The sequence below is a fragment of the Melanotaenia boesemani genome, chromosome 24, assembly GCF_017639745.1.
Source record: "Melanotaenia boesemani isolate fMelBoe1 chromosome 24, fMelBoe1.pri, whole genome shotgun sequence".
Lineage (NCBI taxonomy): Eukaryota > Metazoa > Chordata > Actinopteri > Atheriniformes > Melanotaeniidae > Melanotaenia > Melanotaenia boesemani.
The window spans coordinates 7,520,195-7,540,024 of record NC_055705.1 but is presented as its reverse complement, the minus strand read 5'-3'; the positions used below and the strand labels follow the sequence as shown (position 1 = coordinate 7,540,024).

Here is a 19,830-nt window from a genome sequence, read left to right as displayed (position 1 = left end):
AAAAGACGTCTTCACTGTTTAGTTATTTACTTCTTTACTTTAGGCCTGTGATAAGTTTTATTATATAAGATGTTTACACTATATATCATATTATGATACTATAGTCATAGTCATGTCATTTCTTCCCCAATACATTCATGATGATCTCTGAAGATTTCAACAGCCTCCATCTCTGCTAAACTTTTATCAGCTGCTAATCAAGAGAAAATAAATTGGTGGATTTATTCTGTTCTAATGTAAGAGAAGCATTGAGCTCCTCTGTCTGGTCTCTGTTGGTAAATACAGCCATTGTTCAGTGTCAACCTGCAACCAGAAGGTCTTTAAGGAGATGTTGTCTGGAAGCTGAAGAAACTCTGAAGGGATGCTTCGAGGCTGCAGACTAGACTGAAGTCTGTGAGCTGTCTGGAGGTTAAATAAATGCCATGACTGTCATGAGAGCTGGTCTGCATCACCTGCAGCTCATGCAGTCAGACTCATCTGCTCCACCTGGGCCTCATGAGTGCGCACTCCCCTCACCTGTTCATCACCCTATTTAATCTCTCCTCAGTTTCTGCCTCCCTGCCAGATGGTCATCTACAATCCTTGTGTTATATCCTGCATTAATACTTGTTTTGTTCTAGATCCCTGTTGCCAACCTTGCTACCACTCCTGGACTCCCCGTTGCTTGATCCCCTGTCGGACTTCCCTGATCTCTGACTATCTGGATTTTGACCCCTTTTTTGGACCGACCGCCGATCTCTGGCTGGAGCCCGGTTGCCACTCCAACCATCTAGTTGCTTTCTTCCCGCCTCCACTCTTCCCAGTGCTAAATAAACTGATCAAAACCTATCACAGTGTGTGGGCTGAATTTCTGGGTCTTCCTGAGACAACCATAGCAGTACCATCTAGCAAACATGGACCCATCGCCCACACACGAATGGCGTTCTTGTGTCGAGACATCTATCACCAAGCTGGAGGCTAATATGCAGAACTTCATATCTATGATAACTAACCTCTCCTCATCCGCAGGTGCTCCTGGCGCTTCGGCCTCCCCACTCCTCCACGGATACCTCCATGCATCAGACTCAACTATCCCCAGAGCCCACATGATTTCCTTGCTATCCGGAAAAGCAAAGATTTGGGGCACGGCTGAGTGGCAGAATGATTCTGCGATCTGTTACTCCTTCAGAGACTTTTCTGCAGCCCTCATTTGTGTTTTCAATCTAGTGTTGCCCGAAAGAGAAGCAGCACGAGGATTACTAACCATGAGACAAGGCAACAAACGAGTTATCGAATATATCATTGATTTTCACACTTTGTTTGCAGAAAGCTCCTGGAATGATGCGGCTCTGTGCAACGCCTTCTACCAGGGACTGGTGGAGGAAATAAAAGACGAACTGGCCACCTGGGATGCGCCAAAGGATCGGACCAAGTTGGATGTCCTTCCCACACTGATTGATCTCCGGCTACAGGAACGGCAAGGGGAAAAGAGGTTTATTCGCTGGGATCGCCACCCTGAGACCTGGGGCAAGCCAGCGCATGACCCACCCGTTTCCAGTTCATCTTCATTCAGAGATTGGGGAACCTATGCAGCTTGGTCAGACCCGTCTATCCCCCACAGAGAAAGAAAGACGGTACAAAGAAGGATTGTGTTTTTATTGTGGCGAGGTTGTACATATCACTCACCGGTGTCCCGTAAAAGAGCAGACTCAGTAGGAGATACGAGGCACCTACTGAGTCAATGGCAGTCATCGGAGACCTCGGCTATGTTTTCCGTCTCAGCAAAATTATCATTAAATAACATGACAAGGACTGTGTCTGTGTTCATTGACTCCGGGGCTGACACAGAATTTCTAGCTCAGGCACTGAATCTCACAACTCGAGCTACCTCCAAAACTGTAAAGGTGTTAGCATTAGATGGTCATGTCCTACACCACATAACTCAGGAAACTGTTCCCCTGAAGCTGATTATAGGAGGCAATCATCACGCATTTGTCCCCATCCTGTTAATACAATCATCAGAGGTTCCAGTCATTTTTGGAGCCTCTTGGCTGATTTAGCATAATCCACACATAGATTGGACTCGTAAGGAGATATTAGGGTGGTCCCCAGACTGTTCTTCCACCTGCCTCCATACTGCGGCTTCGGTGCCCAGTAGTTCCAGGCCCGGGATTGAGGATTACCCTAATCTGGCTGAGGTCCCCCTGGTTTATCACAACCGCAGGGAGGTTTTCAACAAGCACCGTGCCACTTCACTTACATCTCACCGTCCTTACAACTGCTCCATCGATCTTTTACCAGGAATGTTCCCTCCGAGTGGATGGTTGTATTAATTGTCCAGTCCTGAGCACCGGGCTAAGGAGACTTACATTGAGGAATCCCTTAAAGTGGGCATTATTCGCTCTTCCTCATCGCCAGCGGGAGCCGGATTCTTTTTCGTTGTAAAGAAAGGCGGTTCCTTATGACCCTGTATTGATTATAGGAGGCTCAAGGATATAACGGTGAAGAATCGTTTTCCCCTGCCTCTCATGAATACTGCCTTCGACCAGATCCAGGGGGCCACATTCTTCATCAAGGTGGATCAGAGAAATGCTTATCACCTTGTTCGCATTAAGGAGGGGGATGAATGGAAAACGGCGTTCAACACACCAACGGGGCATTACGAATACCTAGTAATGCCGTTTGGGTTATCCAATGCTCCTGCTGTCTACCAGGCGCTAGTTGACGACGTCCTCAGGGACATGGCTGGTCAGTACGTCTTTGTCTACTTGGATGACATCATGATCTTTTTCAAAGACATTAAAGCCCACCAAGAACATGTTTGCGACGTACTTCTCAGACTGTTACAGAACAAACTATATATCAAAGCCGAGAAGTGTGAATTCCACCATTGGACAACTTTGTTTCTCGGGCATATAATCTCCCCGGACGGTGTCTCCATGGACCCGGCCAAGGTTAAAGCAGTGACGGATTGGCCGGTACCTCTAAATCGGAAACAACTACAATGCTTCCTAGGATTTGCTAATTTTTATAGGTGTTTCATCCGGGATTTCAACTCCATCACCTCGCAGTTACCTGCTCTCACATCCGCCAATTGCTGATTAGCCTGGTCTAAACAAGCAGAAAGCGAGTTTCAGTGCCTAAAGACATTGCCAAGTTGAGCTTCCAGAACCTTCCTGTGAGAAACATGAGGAGGCAGATACCAGGATGTTTTCCCACATTGCATACTTGCATACTTAGTACAAATTCTGCACCACAAACGGGCTGTAGTGATGTAGTACATGACATTATGATCACATCTGTGTCAGTTGCGATTATAATGTCATGTACTACCACATGGATGTGCTGCAGGAGCTGTGGGTGAAGACAAGGGATATTTTCCTATCTGTTCATGCCATCAGAGAAGCTCTGGTGGGGATGTTTGATGTTGCAGCTTCAGATATTCCATCCTTCCTCCTCAGCACCTACATCCTTACAGGATGTGACACAGTGAGCTATCTGTACAGAAGAGGAAAAAGGCAGTCCTACACAACTGCTATTAAACACCTAACAGACCTTCTGCTGCTGTTCAGGTACAGTGACCATGAGGACTGTATGTTCAGGAAGAAATTATAACAGCAACATGGCGATACATGGCACAACTCTATGACAGGAGTGACTTTTGTGCTACTCCTAGTCCATCTTTTTGTGAGCATCAAAGGAAACATGCGTTGCCGTCCACCAACTGAAGATGCCCTCCTATTACACCTTCATCGAGCCCTGTATCAGCTTGTTGTGTGTATTCTATTCTATTCTATTCTATTCTACAGTCATTTAGCAGATGCTTTTATCCAAAGCTACTTACATTTGAGAGTAATAACAACACAAGCATGAATTCAAACAAGATGGGACGTCATAATTAAGTAATAGTCAGACCGCTTTTGAGTCCAGTTGGACCCAGGTGCTGTCATGTAGTGCTAGTGCAGTGCATATAATTATTTTTTTTTAAAGTCATTTTATTTGAATACAAGATCACGATTTCATCACACAATATCAACTTGGTCATAAGTGCATGATTTCATCACACAATATCATCTAAGTGCACACAGCTTCTTCAGTACTTGGTTGAGCCAAAGAGCTGGACAAATCTTTCTAACTCATTTAGTTAAGCTAAATGTGGAAATGCTCCTTAAACAACTGAGTCTTTAGCTTGCTCTTAAAAGTGGATAAGGATTCTGCGGATCGGACGGAGTTTGGTAGATCGTTCCACCACCGGGGAACAACAGAGGAGAAGAGTCTAGCTACTGATTTTGCGCCACGTTGTGGTGGGAGCACTAGGCATCTTTCACTGGCAGAACGTAACTGTCGAGAGGGAGTGTAGCTCTGGATTAAGGAGTGAAGGTAGACCGGAGCCATTTGGGTTATTGTTTTGTAAGCCAGAAGCAGAGCTTTGAATTTGATGCATGCTGCAACTGGAAGCCAGTGAAGAGCAATTAGCAGCGGAGTGACATGAGCTCTTTTGGGCTGGTTGAAGACCAGACGTGCTGCTGCATTCTGGATCATCTGCAGAGGTTTAACTGAGCATGCAGGCAGGCCAGCCAGTAAGGAGTTGCAGTAGTCAATGCGTGAAATGACCAGAGCCTGGACCAGGAGCTGGGTTGTGTGTTCAGTCAGGTAGGGTCTGATCCTCCTGATGTTGTAGAGAGCAAATCGGCAAGACCGGGAAACCGAGGCAACATGGTCCTTAAAGGTCTGCTGGTTGTCTACCATGACACCAAGATTCCTGGTGGAAGACGTAGGCACTAGTGTGATTGAGTCAAGCTGCACACTTATCTGTGGCGGTAAAGGAGGATTGGTTGGAAAGACAATAAGCTCAGTCTTGGACAGATTTAGCTGAAGGTGGCGATCCTTCATCCATGCGGAGATATCAGCAAGGCATGCTGATATTCGCATTGAGACGGTTGTGTCATCAGTTGGGAAAGAAAGGAAAAGCTGAGTGTCATCTGCATAGCAGTGGTAAGAGAAACCATGAGAGCTAATGACTGCACCGAGTGAGGAGGTGTATATTGAAAAGAGAAGAGGGCCAAGCACCGAGCCCTGAGGCACCCCTGTTGTCAGCCCATGTGATTTGGACATGCCCCCTCGCCAAGATACTTTGAATGATCTCCCAGTGAGGTAGGATGTTAAACCACGAGAGGACAGATCCTGAGATGCCAAGCTCCAAGCGTTTGGAGAACAGTATATGATGGTTGACCGTGTCAAAGGCAGCCGACAGGTCCAGCAGTATAAGGACTGAGGATTGACCAGTGGATCTGGCAAGCGGTAGGGAATCAGTAACTGACAGGAGCACAGTTTCAGTAGAGTGAACTTGCCTGTAGCCAGATTGATATGGATCAAACAGGTTGTTGTCTTGGAGGAACTGTGAGACCTGACTGAAGACGGCATGCTCTAGTAATTTACACATGAATGGAAGCAATGAGACCGGCCGGTAGTTTTCAACCTGGGCTGGGTTGAGTGTGGGTTTCTTCAGCAGCGGGGTAACCCGAGCTTGCTTGAAGGCAGAAGGAAAGATACCGGATTTAAGAGAGGAGTTGATAATATGAGCTACTGCAGATTTGACTGTAGGTAAAATGCTCTGCAGGATGTCAGAGGGAACAGGATCAAGAGGACAGGTTGTGGGTTTTGAGCTGACTAGAAGTTTAGAGACTTTGTCCTCATTTAGACAGCGGGAAGAGCAGAGTGAGGCACCAGTAGCTGGTTTGGTAAGGCTAAGTTGGTCAGGCTCAGTGAATTGGTTACTGATGGTAGCAACCTTTTCAGTGAAGTAGGAAGCAAACATTTTTGCAGTCAGTACATTGGGAGGCTGAGCAGGTGGTGGAGATAGAAGAGAGTTAAACGCCATGAACAGTTGTCGTGTGTTGGGAGCATTGCGGATCTTGTTCTGATAAAAGGCTATCTTGGCCGCCTTTAGGCTGGATGTGAAAGTTTCAAGTTTTTGCTGGTACTCAGACAAGTCAGTGTGCTCTTTTGATTTGCGCCACTTTCTTTCTGCAGCCCTGAGTCCGGCTCTGTGCTCCTTCAGAACCTCTGTGAGCCATGGACTGGGAGGGTTTTGTTTGGCTGGTTTTGACACCAGAGGACAGAGTTTGTCCAGAGAGGAGGCGAGAGAGGAGCAGAGTGTTTCTGTATCCTCATTAACAGACAGTAAGGAGAAGTCTGAGTGGGAAGGGAGGGTAGGGAATTTAACCAGGAAGTGGTCTGAGAGATGCAGCGGGGTGATGGACAGGTTGGCTGTGGAGCAGTTTCTGATCAGCACCAAGTCAAGAGTATTGCCAGCTTTGTCTGTTGGAGGAGTCTGTACCAGTTTGAGATTGAAAGAGTAGATGAGAGCCAGAAAGTCAGTTGCCTGTGGTTTGCAAATGTAAATGTTCATGTCTCACATGACAATTAGTGGTGTGCCATCATCAGGAATGTCAGAGAGAATCATGTCCATTTCAGAGACAAACTCATCTATACTGCCACCCGGAGGGCGGTAAATGACCAGAATGTATGCAGTGATGGGTGTAGAGACCTTTACTGCGTGATACTCTAGTGATGAGCAGTTAGCCATAGGACGGACAGAAGTTAAGTTCCACTTTTAAGAAATAAGAAAGCCCGTTCCACCTCCTTGTCCAGCTGAGCGAGGTGTTTGGGAAAATTCTGCATTGACAGAAAGGGCAGCTGGTGTAGCTGTGTTTTCTGGACGGATCCAGATTTCAGTCAGGGCTAGGACCTGAATGTCAGAGAGATTTATCAATGAACTGATAAATTCTGTTTTTTTCACTGCAGACTGACAGTTCCAGAGACCAAAGGTAACCGAGGGTGTGAATGACGTGCATGCCATTGAAAAGGACAGGTTTTGTGGATTGCGGAGTCTATGGGTGACACGCCTTGGTCTGTACCCATGTCTGACAGGGATGGGTTTGAAGCACATTGTGCGTTAATATAGTTGTGAGGAGGTTAAGCTTGTGCCCTTGTTAGGTGGACTCGCGACACAATGGCTGACGCCTCGCTGACGCTTCAGCGCACCATGTGTGGTAAAGTACCTGGAGCTGACACAGCTGAGCTCACTTTGCTTGATTGCAACCGGCTGAAACCGCCTCTATCTGCTTTGCCCTGAGCAGTACACAGTGGGTATGACCCACGTCACGGCCTCAATTGGTTGAAGAGAGAAGGTGCTGACGACAGAGCCCCACACCAGCAATGTAAACTATATGTGTGTAAGTGGGCATACATGGTTCAGCCAACCAGCTGCCACTGACTTTGGGAGACAACTTGTCGATAACAAAATGGTGGGAACCACGATTATAATAGTAATGTGTTTTAAGGGTTATGAATGTTGAGAGTATGTTGTCAGCACATGTGTTCTGTATATCTGGAATGCATTTATTGACAGCCTGCCCAACCCAATGAGGGAAAACATAGATTTTCACATTTTTCTGATAAAAACAAAAGGGTGCATAAACTAAAATAGGCTTTTTTTTTTCATTATTTCCAGCAGAGCAGACCCTCCAAATATTGGTTTTTGGCTCCACGACTACAAAGAGCGAACAGCGATGAACAAGACGCCACAGCATGAGTCTGACTTTCTATGTAAAGACGAGACAATGCAGGACCAACTCATTCACAGGGAGGGATGTATCTACAACCTTACTGGGAAACAAGTTAATTAAATACACATGAAGACATGACTCTGATCCCTGGATGACAATAAACTGGTTGATAATAAAATGTGAATTACTTCAGGAAAACGTGGACTTATCTGTTGTCTTACTGGAATTTATCTTTTACCGTCAAAGTTAATCAATAAAAACATTAACAAACAGAACGACTTCATCAGAAAGCAGGTCAGGACACAGAATGATGCATACGCTGCAAACACAAGCAGGAAGGAGCAGTTTATGGAAATCATCTCCATCCAGTCAGAAAACAGATCAGAGTTCAGGTCCATGTCCTTCTATCAGAACTGGGTCCTGGGCAAACATCATCAGTTTCTGTACTTTACACCCCCCGCCTACATGAACGTGACTTCTGCAGCCTATATATACACTAAGACAGTCTCCTGTCTTCACTGCATCACTCAGCTGACACCTGAACTCATTCACCTTTACCTGACAGGTGAGACACCTGCTGCAGCACTTTTCATTCTCTGATCTCAGACTTCTTCTCTCTCCTGGATGTTAATCGTGAGGTTGGTTTGTCTTTCTCCTCCACACAGAACAACCGGTCCTTCATCAGGATGAAGACTCTGCTGGTCCTCTCCGTTCTACTGTGTGCTGCATTAGCAGGTCAGTTTCTACTCACACACACATGAAGCATCCATGTGTTCATCAGTTCATCATCCAGCCTCCAAGAACAGACAGAAGAACTGATTCTCTCTTCCTGCTGTGTTTCCCTCTGCAGCTCCAGCTGGAGACGAGCAGAAACCTTTAGGTCAGTTTTATTGATGCTGGTGTGGACAGAAAACATCAGTCAGACTGTAAGACCTGCATCTGTCTCACACCAATGTCCATGTGATCTGTCCACAGAAACAGTAGTGGAGCTCCCTCAGGAAGACGCTGCTCTTGAAGCTGGTAGGTGTCGTCTTTAGATTCCTGTTTTTACATGGAAACTGCTCATACTGCAGAGACTGGAAAGGCTTCATTCTGTAGGGTTGGTGCAGCTTGAAATGTCTGATCTAGTGGGTGTAGAACATCTCTGCTTATCCAGCATCAATATGTTAAGGACTATTTTTCTCTGCTTGTGCAGCCCAGTCTGAACCTGAACCTGAGGAGGAAGCAGTTCCTGAACGTACGTCACTTTTAGTCCAACCTTTTTTTGTTCTCTCATGAGTGAAGTTGTCACGTCTAAAAGTAAAAACATCATTCAAACACATCTCTCTGTGCTCGCTGGCATTAATGTGTGTATCTGTCTCAGGCTGCACAGCAACGTTCTCTACTGGAGGTTTAGAAGAAGATGAGAGTGTATGAGTAGATGAAAGTCCTCGGCTGAAATCTAGTCTGTCTCCTCTCCTCTGTCCCTGCAGTTCAGTTTAACTTCTGTCCGAACTTCTGGCAACCACATGAATCTCTCTGCTTCAAGTTGATCAGCATTCCCAAGTCCTGGCACGAAGCGGAGGTGATGCAGCTGCTCATGTTGGAGCTTTTCTTTGTATCAGGAAGCTCAGAACGTCCCATCCACACATGATGGATGAAACATCTTCTGATTCCTGACCTGTTTTTTTCTTCCTGTCTCATGAGCTTTGCTAATCTCCATGGAAACCACAAACCATCATCCACATGTTTCCATTTCATTTCCCACCTTCTTTAACTGATGTCGACTCTGTAGATCAGTCAGTGTTCAGGTTGCTTGTTGTGTGTGTAGCTGATGTGGTGCATGAAAGCAGCTTAAAGACGTCTCTTTGTCCCTTATCTGTGCAACAGGAGTACTGCAATAATCTGGGGGGCCACCTGGCCTCAGTCACAAACAGCATGCAGTACAACTTCCTCCAGGGAATGGCTCTGAACTACCACCAGAGCGTAGCGTGGCTTGGAGGCTTCTACCTGCAGGTCAGCATTAGGATGTTCCCTCATCAGTCAGTCCAGATACGAGAAGACATGTAGAGACTCAGAAACATTTCCTCATGTGGATGCTCTTTGTCTCTTAGGACCGCTGGATGTGGATCGATCGCAAGAGTTTACATTACGTCAACTGGTACACTCCGTCCACCTCAAGCAGCAACCCCTGCATGTATTTACGCTCTAATAGTAAGTCCCATCAATACCTGAACAGCTTATAACACTGAGCCTCCTTTTCTCACAGAGAAGATAAACTGATTTAACACAATGATCTGTCATGTTGGTTGAATTGATTTCCCTTGTCTTAAACTTGTCTTCCCTTTCAGACGGCTGGGGTAACAATCGCTGCAACACTAAATACGCCTTCATTTGCGTGAAGAACCCGTTCGGCTGTTAGCATGGAGGATAAATACCTGCAGCCTTGGGACGGACCAGCTGACTTTTCTGTTTCTGTTTAAATGTTTTTAGTGTTGACATGTTTAAGAGAATAAAATGTTTTAATATTATTCACAGACTCAGTCGTGATGATTCTCTTCTCTTTTGAGCAAATCTATGCTGCAGTTTACATTTGAGAACACTTTGGTAACACTGGCTGACAGACTGGGAGCCAAGGATGGATTTTTCTTTTGATTGTTTAAATAGTGGAAAGTTATGAAATGAATAAATCCACAAAGAGCTTATTTTTCCTGCTTTTCTTTGCATTATATGTCTGCACTTAATAAACCTGGTCAGTCTAAATTGAATAGGTTTGGAAAACATACTGATTCAACATCAAAACTTCAAAAAAAAAAAAAATTTCAAGACCAATAAAATATTTTATTTAAATAGCCAGAAGAGCAAAAATCCAAATACACAAGGATTTATAAAGAAATAGTATCCAAAAATTTAAATAAATCCTCTCAAGAGCAATAAGTCAGATTCCTTCTTGGACCTAAACAGAGGAATGCTTCTACAGGACTCCACCTCCCACTTTAATCTCAGATATTTTGGGAATAACAAGCAGTTCAGTTCAGTTTCAGTTTATTGAACATGGTTAGACATTTTGTTTACACTTTCACAATCAATATAAATCATAATAAAACTCCACCGGAGAATTATTAACGAAAAGCAGAAACAAATTACCATTTGAATGTCTAATAAGTCCAAAAGGAATAGGCTGAAGCCTCAGCTTATTATGCCCTCCCTTTAGTACATTTTTAACTTAAACAATATTTACAACTACCATCACCAAAGTCTCGCTTTCAGCTTACTAACAAGTTTATATAATATATACATCATAGCATTTCAGACAGCACCCCTATCCCACTCCACTGGGTTGACTCAAAATATTCATCCGTCTTTTTATGCTTGCATACAGCCTTCTGTCTCAATATAATTTTTTATAACATTTTCTTTAAACATTTTTTTAAACTGGATAATTGTTGTACAATCTTTTAATTCTTTTTCTAACTTATTCCATAAATTAACCCCCGCCGCAGAAATACAGTGTTTCTTTACATTAGTTCTTATATAAGGTTTATTAAACACTTCACTCCCTCGAAAATTGTAAACGTACTCTCTTTTTTTAAACAGTTCCTGGATGTGAATAGGCATCTTATTAGTCTTTATATGGTACATAAATTGTGCAATTTTGAAGTCAATCAGGTCCTTAAATTTGAGAGCTTTTAGATGAATAAAAAGCTGATTTGTATGTTCTCTATATGTTACTTTGTTAATAATTCTAATAGCTCTTTTTTGAATTATGCAAATAGGATTTAGATTTGTCTGGTACGTATTCCCCCATACCTCTAAACCATAGGTCATATAAGGAAGAACCAGAGCGCAGTACAGAAGATATAGATTTTTCTCGTTCAAGAACAATTTAACTTTGGAAATTATTGCTAGAGATTTACATATTTTAGCTTTGATATGGTTTATATGAGGTTTCCAACTAAGTTTATTTTGTATAATTATTCCAAGAAATTTCACTTCATTCACTTGTTCTATGTCATTATCATCAATTTTTAAGTTTCTATCGTCGTTAATGGCACGATTTCCAAAAATTTGAAATTTGGTTTTATGAAGGTTTAAAGTGAATTTATTGAAATCAAGCCATTTCTTTAATACTATTAATTCTTTTTCAACAGTATCTAACAATGTTTCTAAATTCTGACCGCAACAAAATATACTAGTGTCATCGGCAAATAGAAATAAATGAAGTTTTTTTGAGACTAAACAGATGTCATTAACATACAGGATAAACAACAGAGGACTCAGCACTGACCCCTGCGGGACCCCGCAAGTCACTGACTGCAATTGGGAGTCAGAGCCGTTAAGGTGGACATATTGGGATCTATTGTCCAAAAAGCTACCTATCCAAGAAAGTGCAATACCTCTAATTCCATATTTGAACAATTTTTTTAACAATAATTTATGGTTAACAGTATCAAAAGCTTTAGTTAGATCCAGGTATACCCCAAGTGCATATTGTTTATCTTCTATTGATTTTGAGATTTTTTCTATGAGATCCACTAGTGCTAATGTTGTCGTCCTTTTGGGCCTAAATCCATATTGTTGATCACTTAGTATGTTGTACCTTTCTACAAAACCATATAGCCTTTTATGAAATAACTTCTCCAGTATCTTAGAGAACTGTGATAATATAGAGATAGGTCTATAATTCGAAAATTCCTGCTTATCTCCAGCCTTATAGACAGGGATCACTTTTGCAACCTTCATTCCTTCTGGAAATATTCCTGACCTTAAGGACAGGTTAAAAATATAAGTGATTGGTTTAAGAATACATTCAATTATTTCTTTTAACACTGACATATCCAGTCCATTCCAGTCAGCAGACTTTTTTGACTTACATTTTTTAACAATTTTAAGTACTTCATTTTCATCAGTAGCTTGGAGGAATATGGTCTTATCAGATTGAGGTATTTTCCTTAAAAAGTCGTCAGCTTGGGAAGGATCTACTATGTTTTTTGCCAAATTGGGTCCTATATTAGTAAAATAATCATTACATATATTAGCTATTTCCTTAGTCTGCTTAGCCATTTGATTATTTGTTTGGAATTGGATTGAGGTTTTGGTTTTCTGATTATCTTCTTTGATTAATTTATTTAAAATAGTCCAAGTATTTTTAATATTACTTCTATTTTTCTCAAGAGCAGCACTAAAGTAATTAATTTTACTTGCTCTCATGATACGTATTAATCTATTCTTATAGGTTTTATAGGCACTCTCTGCCTCTGCTGTCCTTTTTTTCAAAAAAACTTTATATAATTTATTCTTTCTCTTACATGCTTTTAAAATAGCCTTCGTTAGCCAGGGCTTTTCCTCAAGTTTATTTTTCTTCTTCTTATAGGCTAAAGGACAGTGTTTATCATAGAGAGTGGTAAGTAAGTGGAGAAATTTTCCGTAAGCAATATTTACATTATCTATATAAACGTCATTCCAATTTTGTTTAATCAATTCTCTTTTGAATGCATCAATTGCCTCTTGTGTCCTAAGCCTGGTCACTTCAATGCTTTTATTTTCTTTGGGAGATTTATTTACCCTCTTAATTACTGTGAAGACTGGAAGATGATCAGATATGTCAGTGATTAGAAGTCCACTTGATATTTCATTTTCGATAACATTAGTAAATATATTGTCGATCAAAGTTGCACTTGTTTGTGTTATTCGAGTTGGTCTTGTTATTGATGGATACAAGCATAAACTATACATGGAATAGATAAACTCTGTAACAGCATTCTGTTCTTGAAAACTCAGCAGGTCAATGTTGAAATCTCCACAGACAAATAACATTTTCCTATTATTTGTGTCTTCATATAAATCGATCATTTTTTCTCGAAATGTATCAATACATGATCCTGGTTTCCGATATACACAACTTATTAGTACATTTTTTGACTTTTCAACTTCAATTTCTACAGTAACACACTCCATAACATGATCCAAAGCTAAACATTTATTACTAACAATTTTACTTGTCCAGTTCTGGTCCACATATAGTGCTACTCCACCACCTTTAGCAAAGTTCCTATTTTGAAAGAATGCATTATATCCTTCAATTTCATAGTGGGAAGACTGATCTTCACAGAGCCAGGTTTCTGAGATCGCTATAACAGAAAATGTATTTTTTGTTTGACGTAAACAGTTTAAGATCTGGGAAAAATTTGAATTTAGGCTTCTACTATTGAAATGTATAATAGACAATGAATCTTTGGTAAACAGATGAGCCTCAAATTGACTCTCTGTATAATAATTACAATCATTTTGCACTTTTGTATAGAAATTGTTCTCAGGATCAAGTTCATTTTGCATATCATACGGTTTATACTCTGTGTAGTCAAACGACTCAAACTGCAAGCTTTCATATTTAGAGTAGTTGTTGTCTGTCATTGCATTTGTAGTTGAGTTCAATTCATCTGTTTGTGTCATAAAGCCAATTTTCAGTTGATCACTTTTTGTTAGTTTCCTTCACGCTTTCCTTCTTTGTAGTCCTCATCTTGTTTGTCACTTAAATTGTTCCAGTTCTTTGCAATCCTTAATGACTATCACTTTTACTTGTTCTGGTGGCCCATTCAACTTGATATGAATTCTGCAATTTCTTGTCAAGTATCTTGAATTTTTCCTTCTTTCTTCAGAATCCTTGCTTCTCTTGCCATGTCGGCATTTCTCTTTGTAAGGTGTTCATTCACATAGACACCTGTGCCCTTTAATTTTCTTGCATTCCTAAGCACCTCCATTTTGTGCTTCCTGTTAGCAAAGCGAATGATGATGTTTGGCTTTTTGCTGTATTTTAGGGGCATAACATGGCAAGCAGCGATGTTTTTACTGTCTATTGTGATGGCTTTACTTCCAAAGAACTTGATTACCTGTTGTTCCGGTGTAAGCACATCAGGGTTGAGAGATGGATTTTTCAGATTTTCCTCTGTTCCACTTCCAGCAACAGTTTGTGCATAAGTGCGCTGTATTTCAAACCCTGATATCAGAAGATCATCCAGCCTTGAGTACTGTTCTAAATCTTCAATTCTTCTTTCCAGTAGGTTGATTTTCTTATCCTTTTCTTGTACCAGCATCTTTAATTGTTTAATTTCCTCCAACAGTTCCTTGAGGCCTCTTTGTTCAATTGCCACATTAGTTATTTCTTGTGACATGAAGTTCAGAGATTTCTTGATCTCTTCAATGTCTTCAGCCAATCTTTTATTGGCCATTGCATCCAAAATTTGCCAAAGTTAAGTATGCAACAAACCTTGTCTTGACTCTCTTCAATACTTGCGGAGCCCCAATTTGGCTTCGTAGCATTTATGTCCAAATATTCGAACGAGGTTCAAAATATTCGCTCACTGAAGTCTATGTTCTTTTAAACATTAAGGAATTACTGTAGATGAGGCTGGATGCTGTCTTCATTTCTTGATTTAGTTCGGATTGTGGAGCTAAGACAAGTCACCACATCAGCACGGCAGCATCTTTAGTGGGTTGATATGGAACAATGAGACTCAGATTATTTAGAGGTTTTCTGCTAAATTCAACAGTCAGCCTGGAGATGCTGAGAAACTAGAAACGTGTTCATTCTCTGTGGTCTTAGTCCTCCAGCTGCAGAGTAATGAACCATATGATAGTAATGAATCATATGAATATCCATGTAGCAGCTAAACACTATGTGGGTATCTAATTAAAGGAAAAACATTCCATTTGAACTGTAAACAAAAATAAAACAGAAAAGTTGCTGCAACCAACTAAGCAACATTTCTGAAATGTTCCGGAGATCAGCTGTTGTCTGTGTAGAAATTTTCACAGCTAACTGATCAGAATTATCATTATTATTTTATTTGTCTTTTACTTTTTTTAACTTCTTCCTGTCTAGCATGGTAGCAGTAGAATGATGGTCTGGCTGCCGTGTTGTGCTGAACAAATTTGTTTTGCCAAGAGAAACTTTATGTATATAAGTCTCCTCCTGATACAAAATGTTTTCTTTTTATTGTTTTATTATTGAATTTACATATATATGATGGACAGAGGTGATGAAAGAATGAACTGTAAAAAGTGGAGAGAGGAGACAAGGATACAAAAAAAATTAAAACAGAAGAAACAACTACCCACAATATCTGTAAAGAAACAGAAACATCCTACAGCCTCTAAGAAAACACAGCAGACAACCATCAGGAGCACCTGCAGGAAGACATTGACTGGCTCTCTGGTTTCTGGGTCCTGTGATCCTTGGCTGGCACCTGGTGGGGCCAGTGGCTGCCATTCCTGGCCCCACCAGATGCCTGTGACTCATGGCCTCATAGGCTCATAGGTGCTCCCGATGATTGTCAGCTTTTTTTTCTTAAGTTGGTTTCCTTTCAAGTCTAGCAGCTACATCTACAAATTTAAGAATAATCTTCATCATTGTGAAATATATTCCTGTTAAGGCAGGTGTAGACAGAGGACCCAAAAGCAGGACTTCCAACACAGGATGCAGTTAAAAGGTTTATTCCAGTGACAGGTTTGGATATATCACATAAACTGATATGACGATCAGGCTATGGAACAACACAGACTATATACACACAATGGGGAAACAAGACACAGGTGAAACCAATCAAGACCGGAAAGACAAGAGGGGTATTGCACGAAACCAGAATAAAGCAGTCCAGGATAATTAAGAAAGCCCAGCTTGACCTAGCTTGCGCGGCCTATCCTGGCTTAATTGGTTGCACGTTTGCTGAGCCAGGATGAGAAGGTGCGGCTAGGTTAAGCCAGGTGAAGATAGTTGGGATAAGTGCGTGTGCACGGCATACTGAAGCAGACCTCGCGATCACTCACAGAATCACCGATGGGGAAATGGATAAAAGTCGCGCGTCCTACGTCACAGCCGCTGAACAACGGCTCCTGACGGAGTTCTCTGACGAAGTTAAGGATATTATAAGGAAATAAGGCAAAACCAATGCCATAAATAAAGAACGCGAGAGAGCCTGGCAGACAATAGCCGACCGGCTCAATGCGTAAGTGGTCAAAAACTATACAATTAATAAACAGTGCTCCACTGCAACTGTCATAATTAGGCTACAATTAAAGGAGTTACTTTTAAAATCAACTAACTGTTGTATACTTTAAGAGTGACAAGCAAGTGCATGTTACTCAGGAAATGTAGAGTATGATTAGGTGCAAACAATTATCCACAATGTGTCATTTAATCTATTTTCCTCATGTAACGTTTTTATCTATTTTATCTTTCTATCCTTCATAAAGGACAAACCTGTCTGGCCATAAAAGGACCAGGCAGCAAGAAAAAATTAAATATAAGAACATTTTGCAGGCTGGTAAGTGACTCCAAAGTATAGAAACTGTCCGCTTCATACAAGGTACACAAAGTACTGCAATTCTACTGCACATGACATTTCCTTTACAGACCTCACAAACTGTCAGAACGCTTTATTCAGGGCACCTGGAGAGAGAGAGAGAGCTGGCAGATGTTAAAAGCTGACTCAAAAAGAGCAAGCTCCAAGAAATGGAGCTGGATCTTGAGATTAAACGCCGGACACTCAGAAAACTGGACGTGGAAATCCAGTAACCGAAAATCTGTATCTCTCAATGACATAGTCATCTCCAAAGGCCAGGGGATGTGAGCTGTCCCTGAAGACTCGTTCACGTCTGAATGCTCTTCTGAGGATTCGGGCTTCCTCGTCCAGCACATCCTCCGAAAAAAGGCAAGCCATTATGAAGAGGGAACAGGTGAAGGGGAGTTGGACCTGAATATTCTACATTGCCCTCGTCACGGATTTCTTTGAATACACCTTTGTAACCTCATCCGCTGTGTTTTGTAATCTCAATTAATGCAATAAAACACATATTTATAAAACCTCTGACAGCAATTTGAAGAGCAGTCTTCATTAGCATAGCAATATAACACTTGGCCTGATGAAATCATGCACTTATGACCAAGTTGATATTGTGTGATGAAATCGTGATCCTGTATTTAAATAAAATGACTAAAAAACAAAAAAATAAGTAAATTATATGCACTGCACTAGCACTACACGACAGCACCTGGGTCCAACTGGACTCAAAAGCGGTCTGACTAACACTTAATTATGACGTCCCATCTTGTTTGAATTCATGCTTGTGTTGTTCTTACTCTCAAATGTAAGTCGCTTTGGATAAAAGCGTCTGCTAAATGACTGTAGAATAGAATAGAGTAATAATACTACAACTCGAATCCATATAAAAAGGCTGTTGCGATTACGAACAGATTTCGATTAAATGTACAGTGACTGTATATGTAATATTTTAATACTGGATTATTAAAATGACGCGCCATACTTAGGAAGACCATGGACATGCTGTAAAACACATTAATTCCTCATAGAATTGACGTTGGACATGCAGGTGACTCGCTAGGATTAATCTTAGCCTGAGCAGTTAGCCTGGTCTGGAGCAGGCTAGCTGCAGCGGATAAATCACCACAGTAACTTGGCCGGGATTAGTTTGAGCTGCTTTCATGCAACCGACTTAGGGCTAAATTCAGCCAGGATAACCAACATATCCCGGCTTAATCCCTTATCTTGGTTTCGTGCAATACCCCTAAGGTGTCTGAAATGAGATGAGAATCAGTCTACAAAATAAAAACACAAAGCAAGACCGGGAATAACTACACATAACAGAAAACGTAATGTAACTTGGTAGGACACAACAATTCCACCATGCACAGAACATAATATCACATTTCTTTCATAATGTGCATATTTATTTTTCTTTTCTCGATTTAATTTATTTATTTTAAACACAACTTAAAACAGACACATAGAAAACAAAAGTATGTGATGATCGATGCTCCCATCTTACTGTTACTATGATTCAGTGGGAGATGATGATGATGGAAGGTTTCACAGCCTTCATAACTGTAATTTTTATCTTACAACAACTTTCAACAGCTGCCTCAGCATCTCCATAGTTCATCATGGATAAGAAAGTTCACATAGAACTGGAAGACATCAGGTTATATTAGAAAATATGGGAGTTTTGTCTCTCTAATATAAAAAAAAAAGATAAATAAAAAATAAAAAACTTCATCTGTATATTATATATATATATTTAGTTTTATGCTTTCTGATGATCTCTGATGATGATTATTTTCTCTCTTCTACTTTTTATTTAATATCATTATTAGTAACCTTTGGTTTACTTGTTTTTCCTTGTTTCTGTTTGCTGACCACCAGACCTGCTTCTTATTTAGTCTTTGGCTTCCTTTGTATAAATACCCCTTATTTTTTAAACCTGCCCAGGTTATCTTCCTTACTACGATCTATAGTCTCAGTATTACTCTGTAGACTCTGTAGACTGTATTAGTAGCTGAAGCTCTGTCTCTCAGCAATCGATATCAGATGCCACATGGCATATGTGGTACCTTCTCCATTTGTTGGTATATTGCTAAATAGCAACACCTGCTGTATTTCTAAGGCAAGGCAAGTTTATTTGTATGGCACATTTCATGTACAAGATAATTCAAAATGCTTTAAATAAAACATTAAAAGGATTCAGAAATAGTAAAAATCAGCAACAAATAGCAAAAATCACAATGAAAATCATAAATTTCATTAAAATGATTAAAGCAAGATAAGGTAAAGGTTACTGTGCAGATTTCATGCATAAGTGCATTAGAAAAGAAACCTGGATTTAAAAATGTCTACATTTAGGGAAAGTTTAATCTCCACTGGCAGCTTGTTCCACTTGTTTGCAGCATAACAGCTAAATGCTGCTTCTCCATGTTTAGTCTGGACTCTGGTCTGGACTAGTTGACCAGAGTCTTTGGATCTAAGAGCTCTGCTAGGTTTATATTCTCTGAACATATCACAGATGTATTCTGGGCCTAAACCGTTCTGGGATGTAAATGATCAGAAGGGTTTAAAATCTATTCTGTGTCTTACTAGAAGCCAATGTAAAGATTTCAAAACTGGTGTGATGATCTCAGATCTCCAGTAGACTGGATTACTGTAATGGTATTTTAACAGGAAGTCCTGTTAAAAGACCATTACAGTAATCCAGTCTACTGGAGATGAATGAATGGATGAGCTTCTCTTGGTCTTTCTGGGAGACTAAACTTTTAATTCTGTTGATGTTTCTGAGCTGGTAAAAAGCTTCTTAGTGAGGCTTTGATATGGCTGCTGAAAGTCAGGTCTGAGTCTATCAACACTCCAAGGTTACGAGCTTGGTCAGTGATTTTAAGAGCCCGAGTCTCCAGGTGTTTACCAATGCTGACCCTCTTCTCTTTGCTACCAAACAGAATAATCTCAGTGTTGTC

At 41.0% G+C, this 19,830-nt stretch overlaps 1 protein-coding gene across 1 annotated transcript; it reads left to right on the top strand.

Moving 5' to 3' along the window:
* Window positions 1–8,232: 8,232 nt before the first annotated feature.
* Window positions 8,233–9,980, top strand: LOC121635605 (snaclec coagulation factor IX/factor X-binding protein subunit B-like). The gene is made up of 8 exons (XM_041978879.1): window positions 8,233–8,285; window positions 8,401–8,430; window positions 8,526–8,570; window positions 8,746–8,787; window positions 9,023–9,114; window positions 9,420–9,545; window positions 9,644–9,743; window positions 9,881–9,980. The coding sequence occupies exons 1-8, from the start codon at window positions 8,237–8,239 to the stop codon at window positions 9,949–9,951; spliced, it is 555 nt and encodes a 184-aa protein (XP_041834813.1). The 5' UTR covers window positions 8,233–8,236; the 3' UTR covers window positions 9,952–9,980.
* The last annotated feature ends 9,850 nt before the right edge of the window (window positions 9,981–19,830 follow it).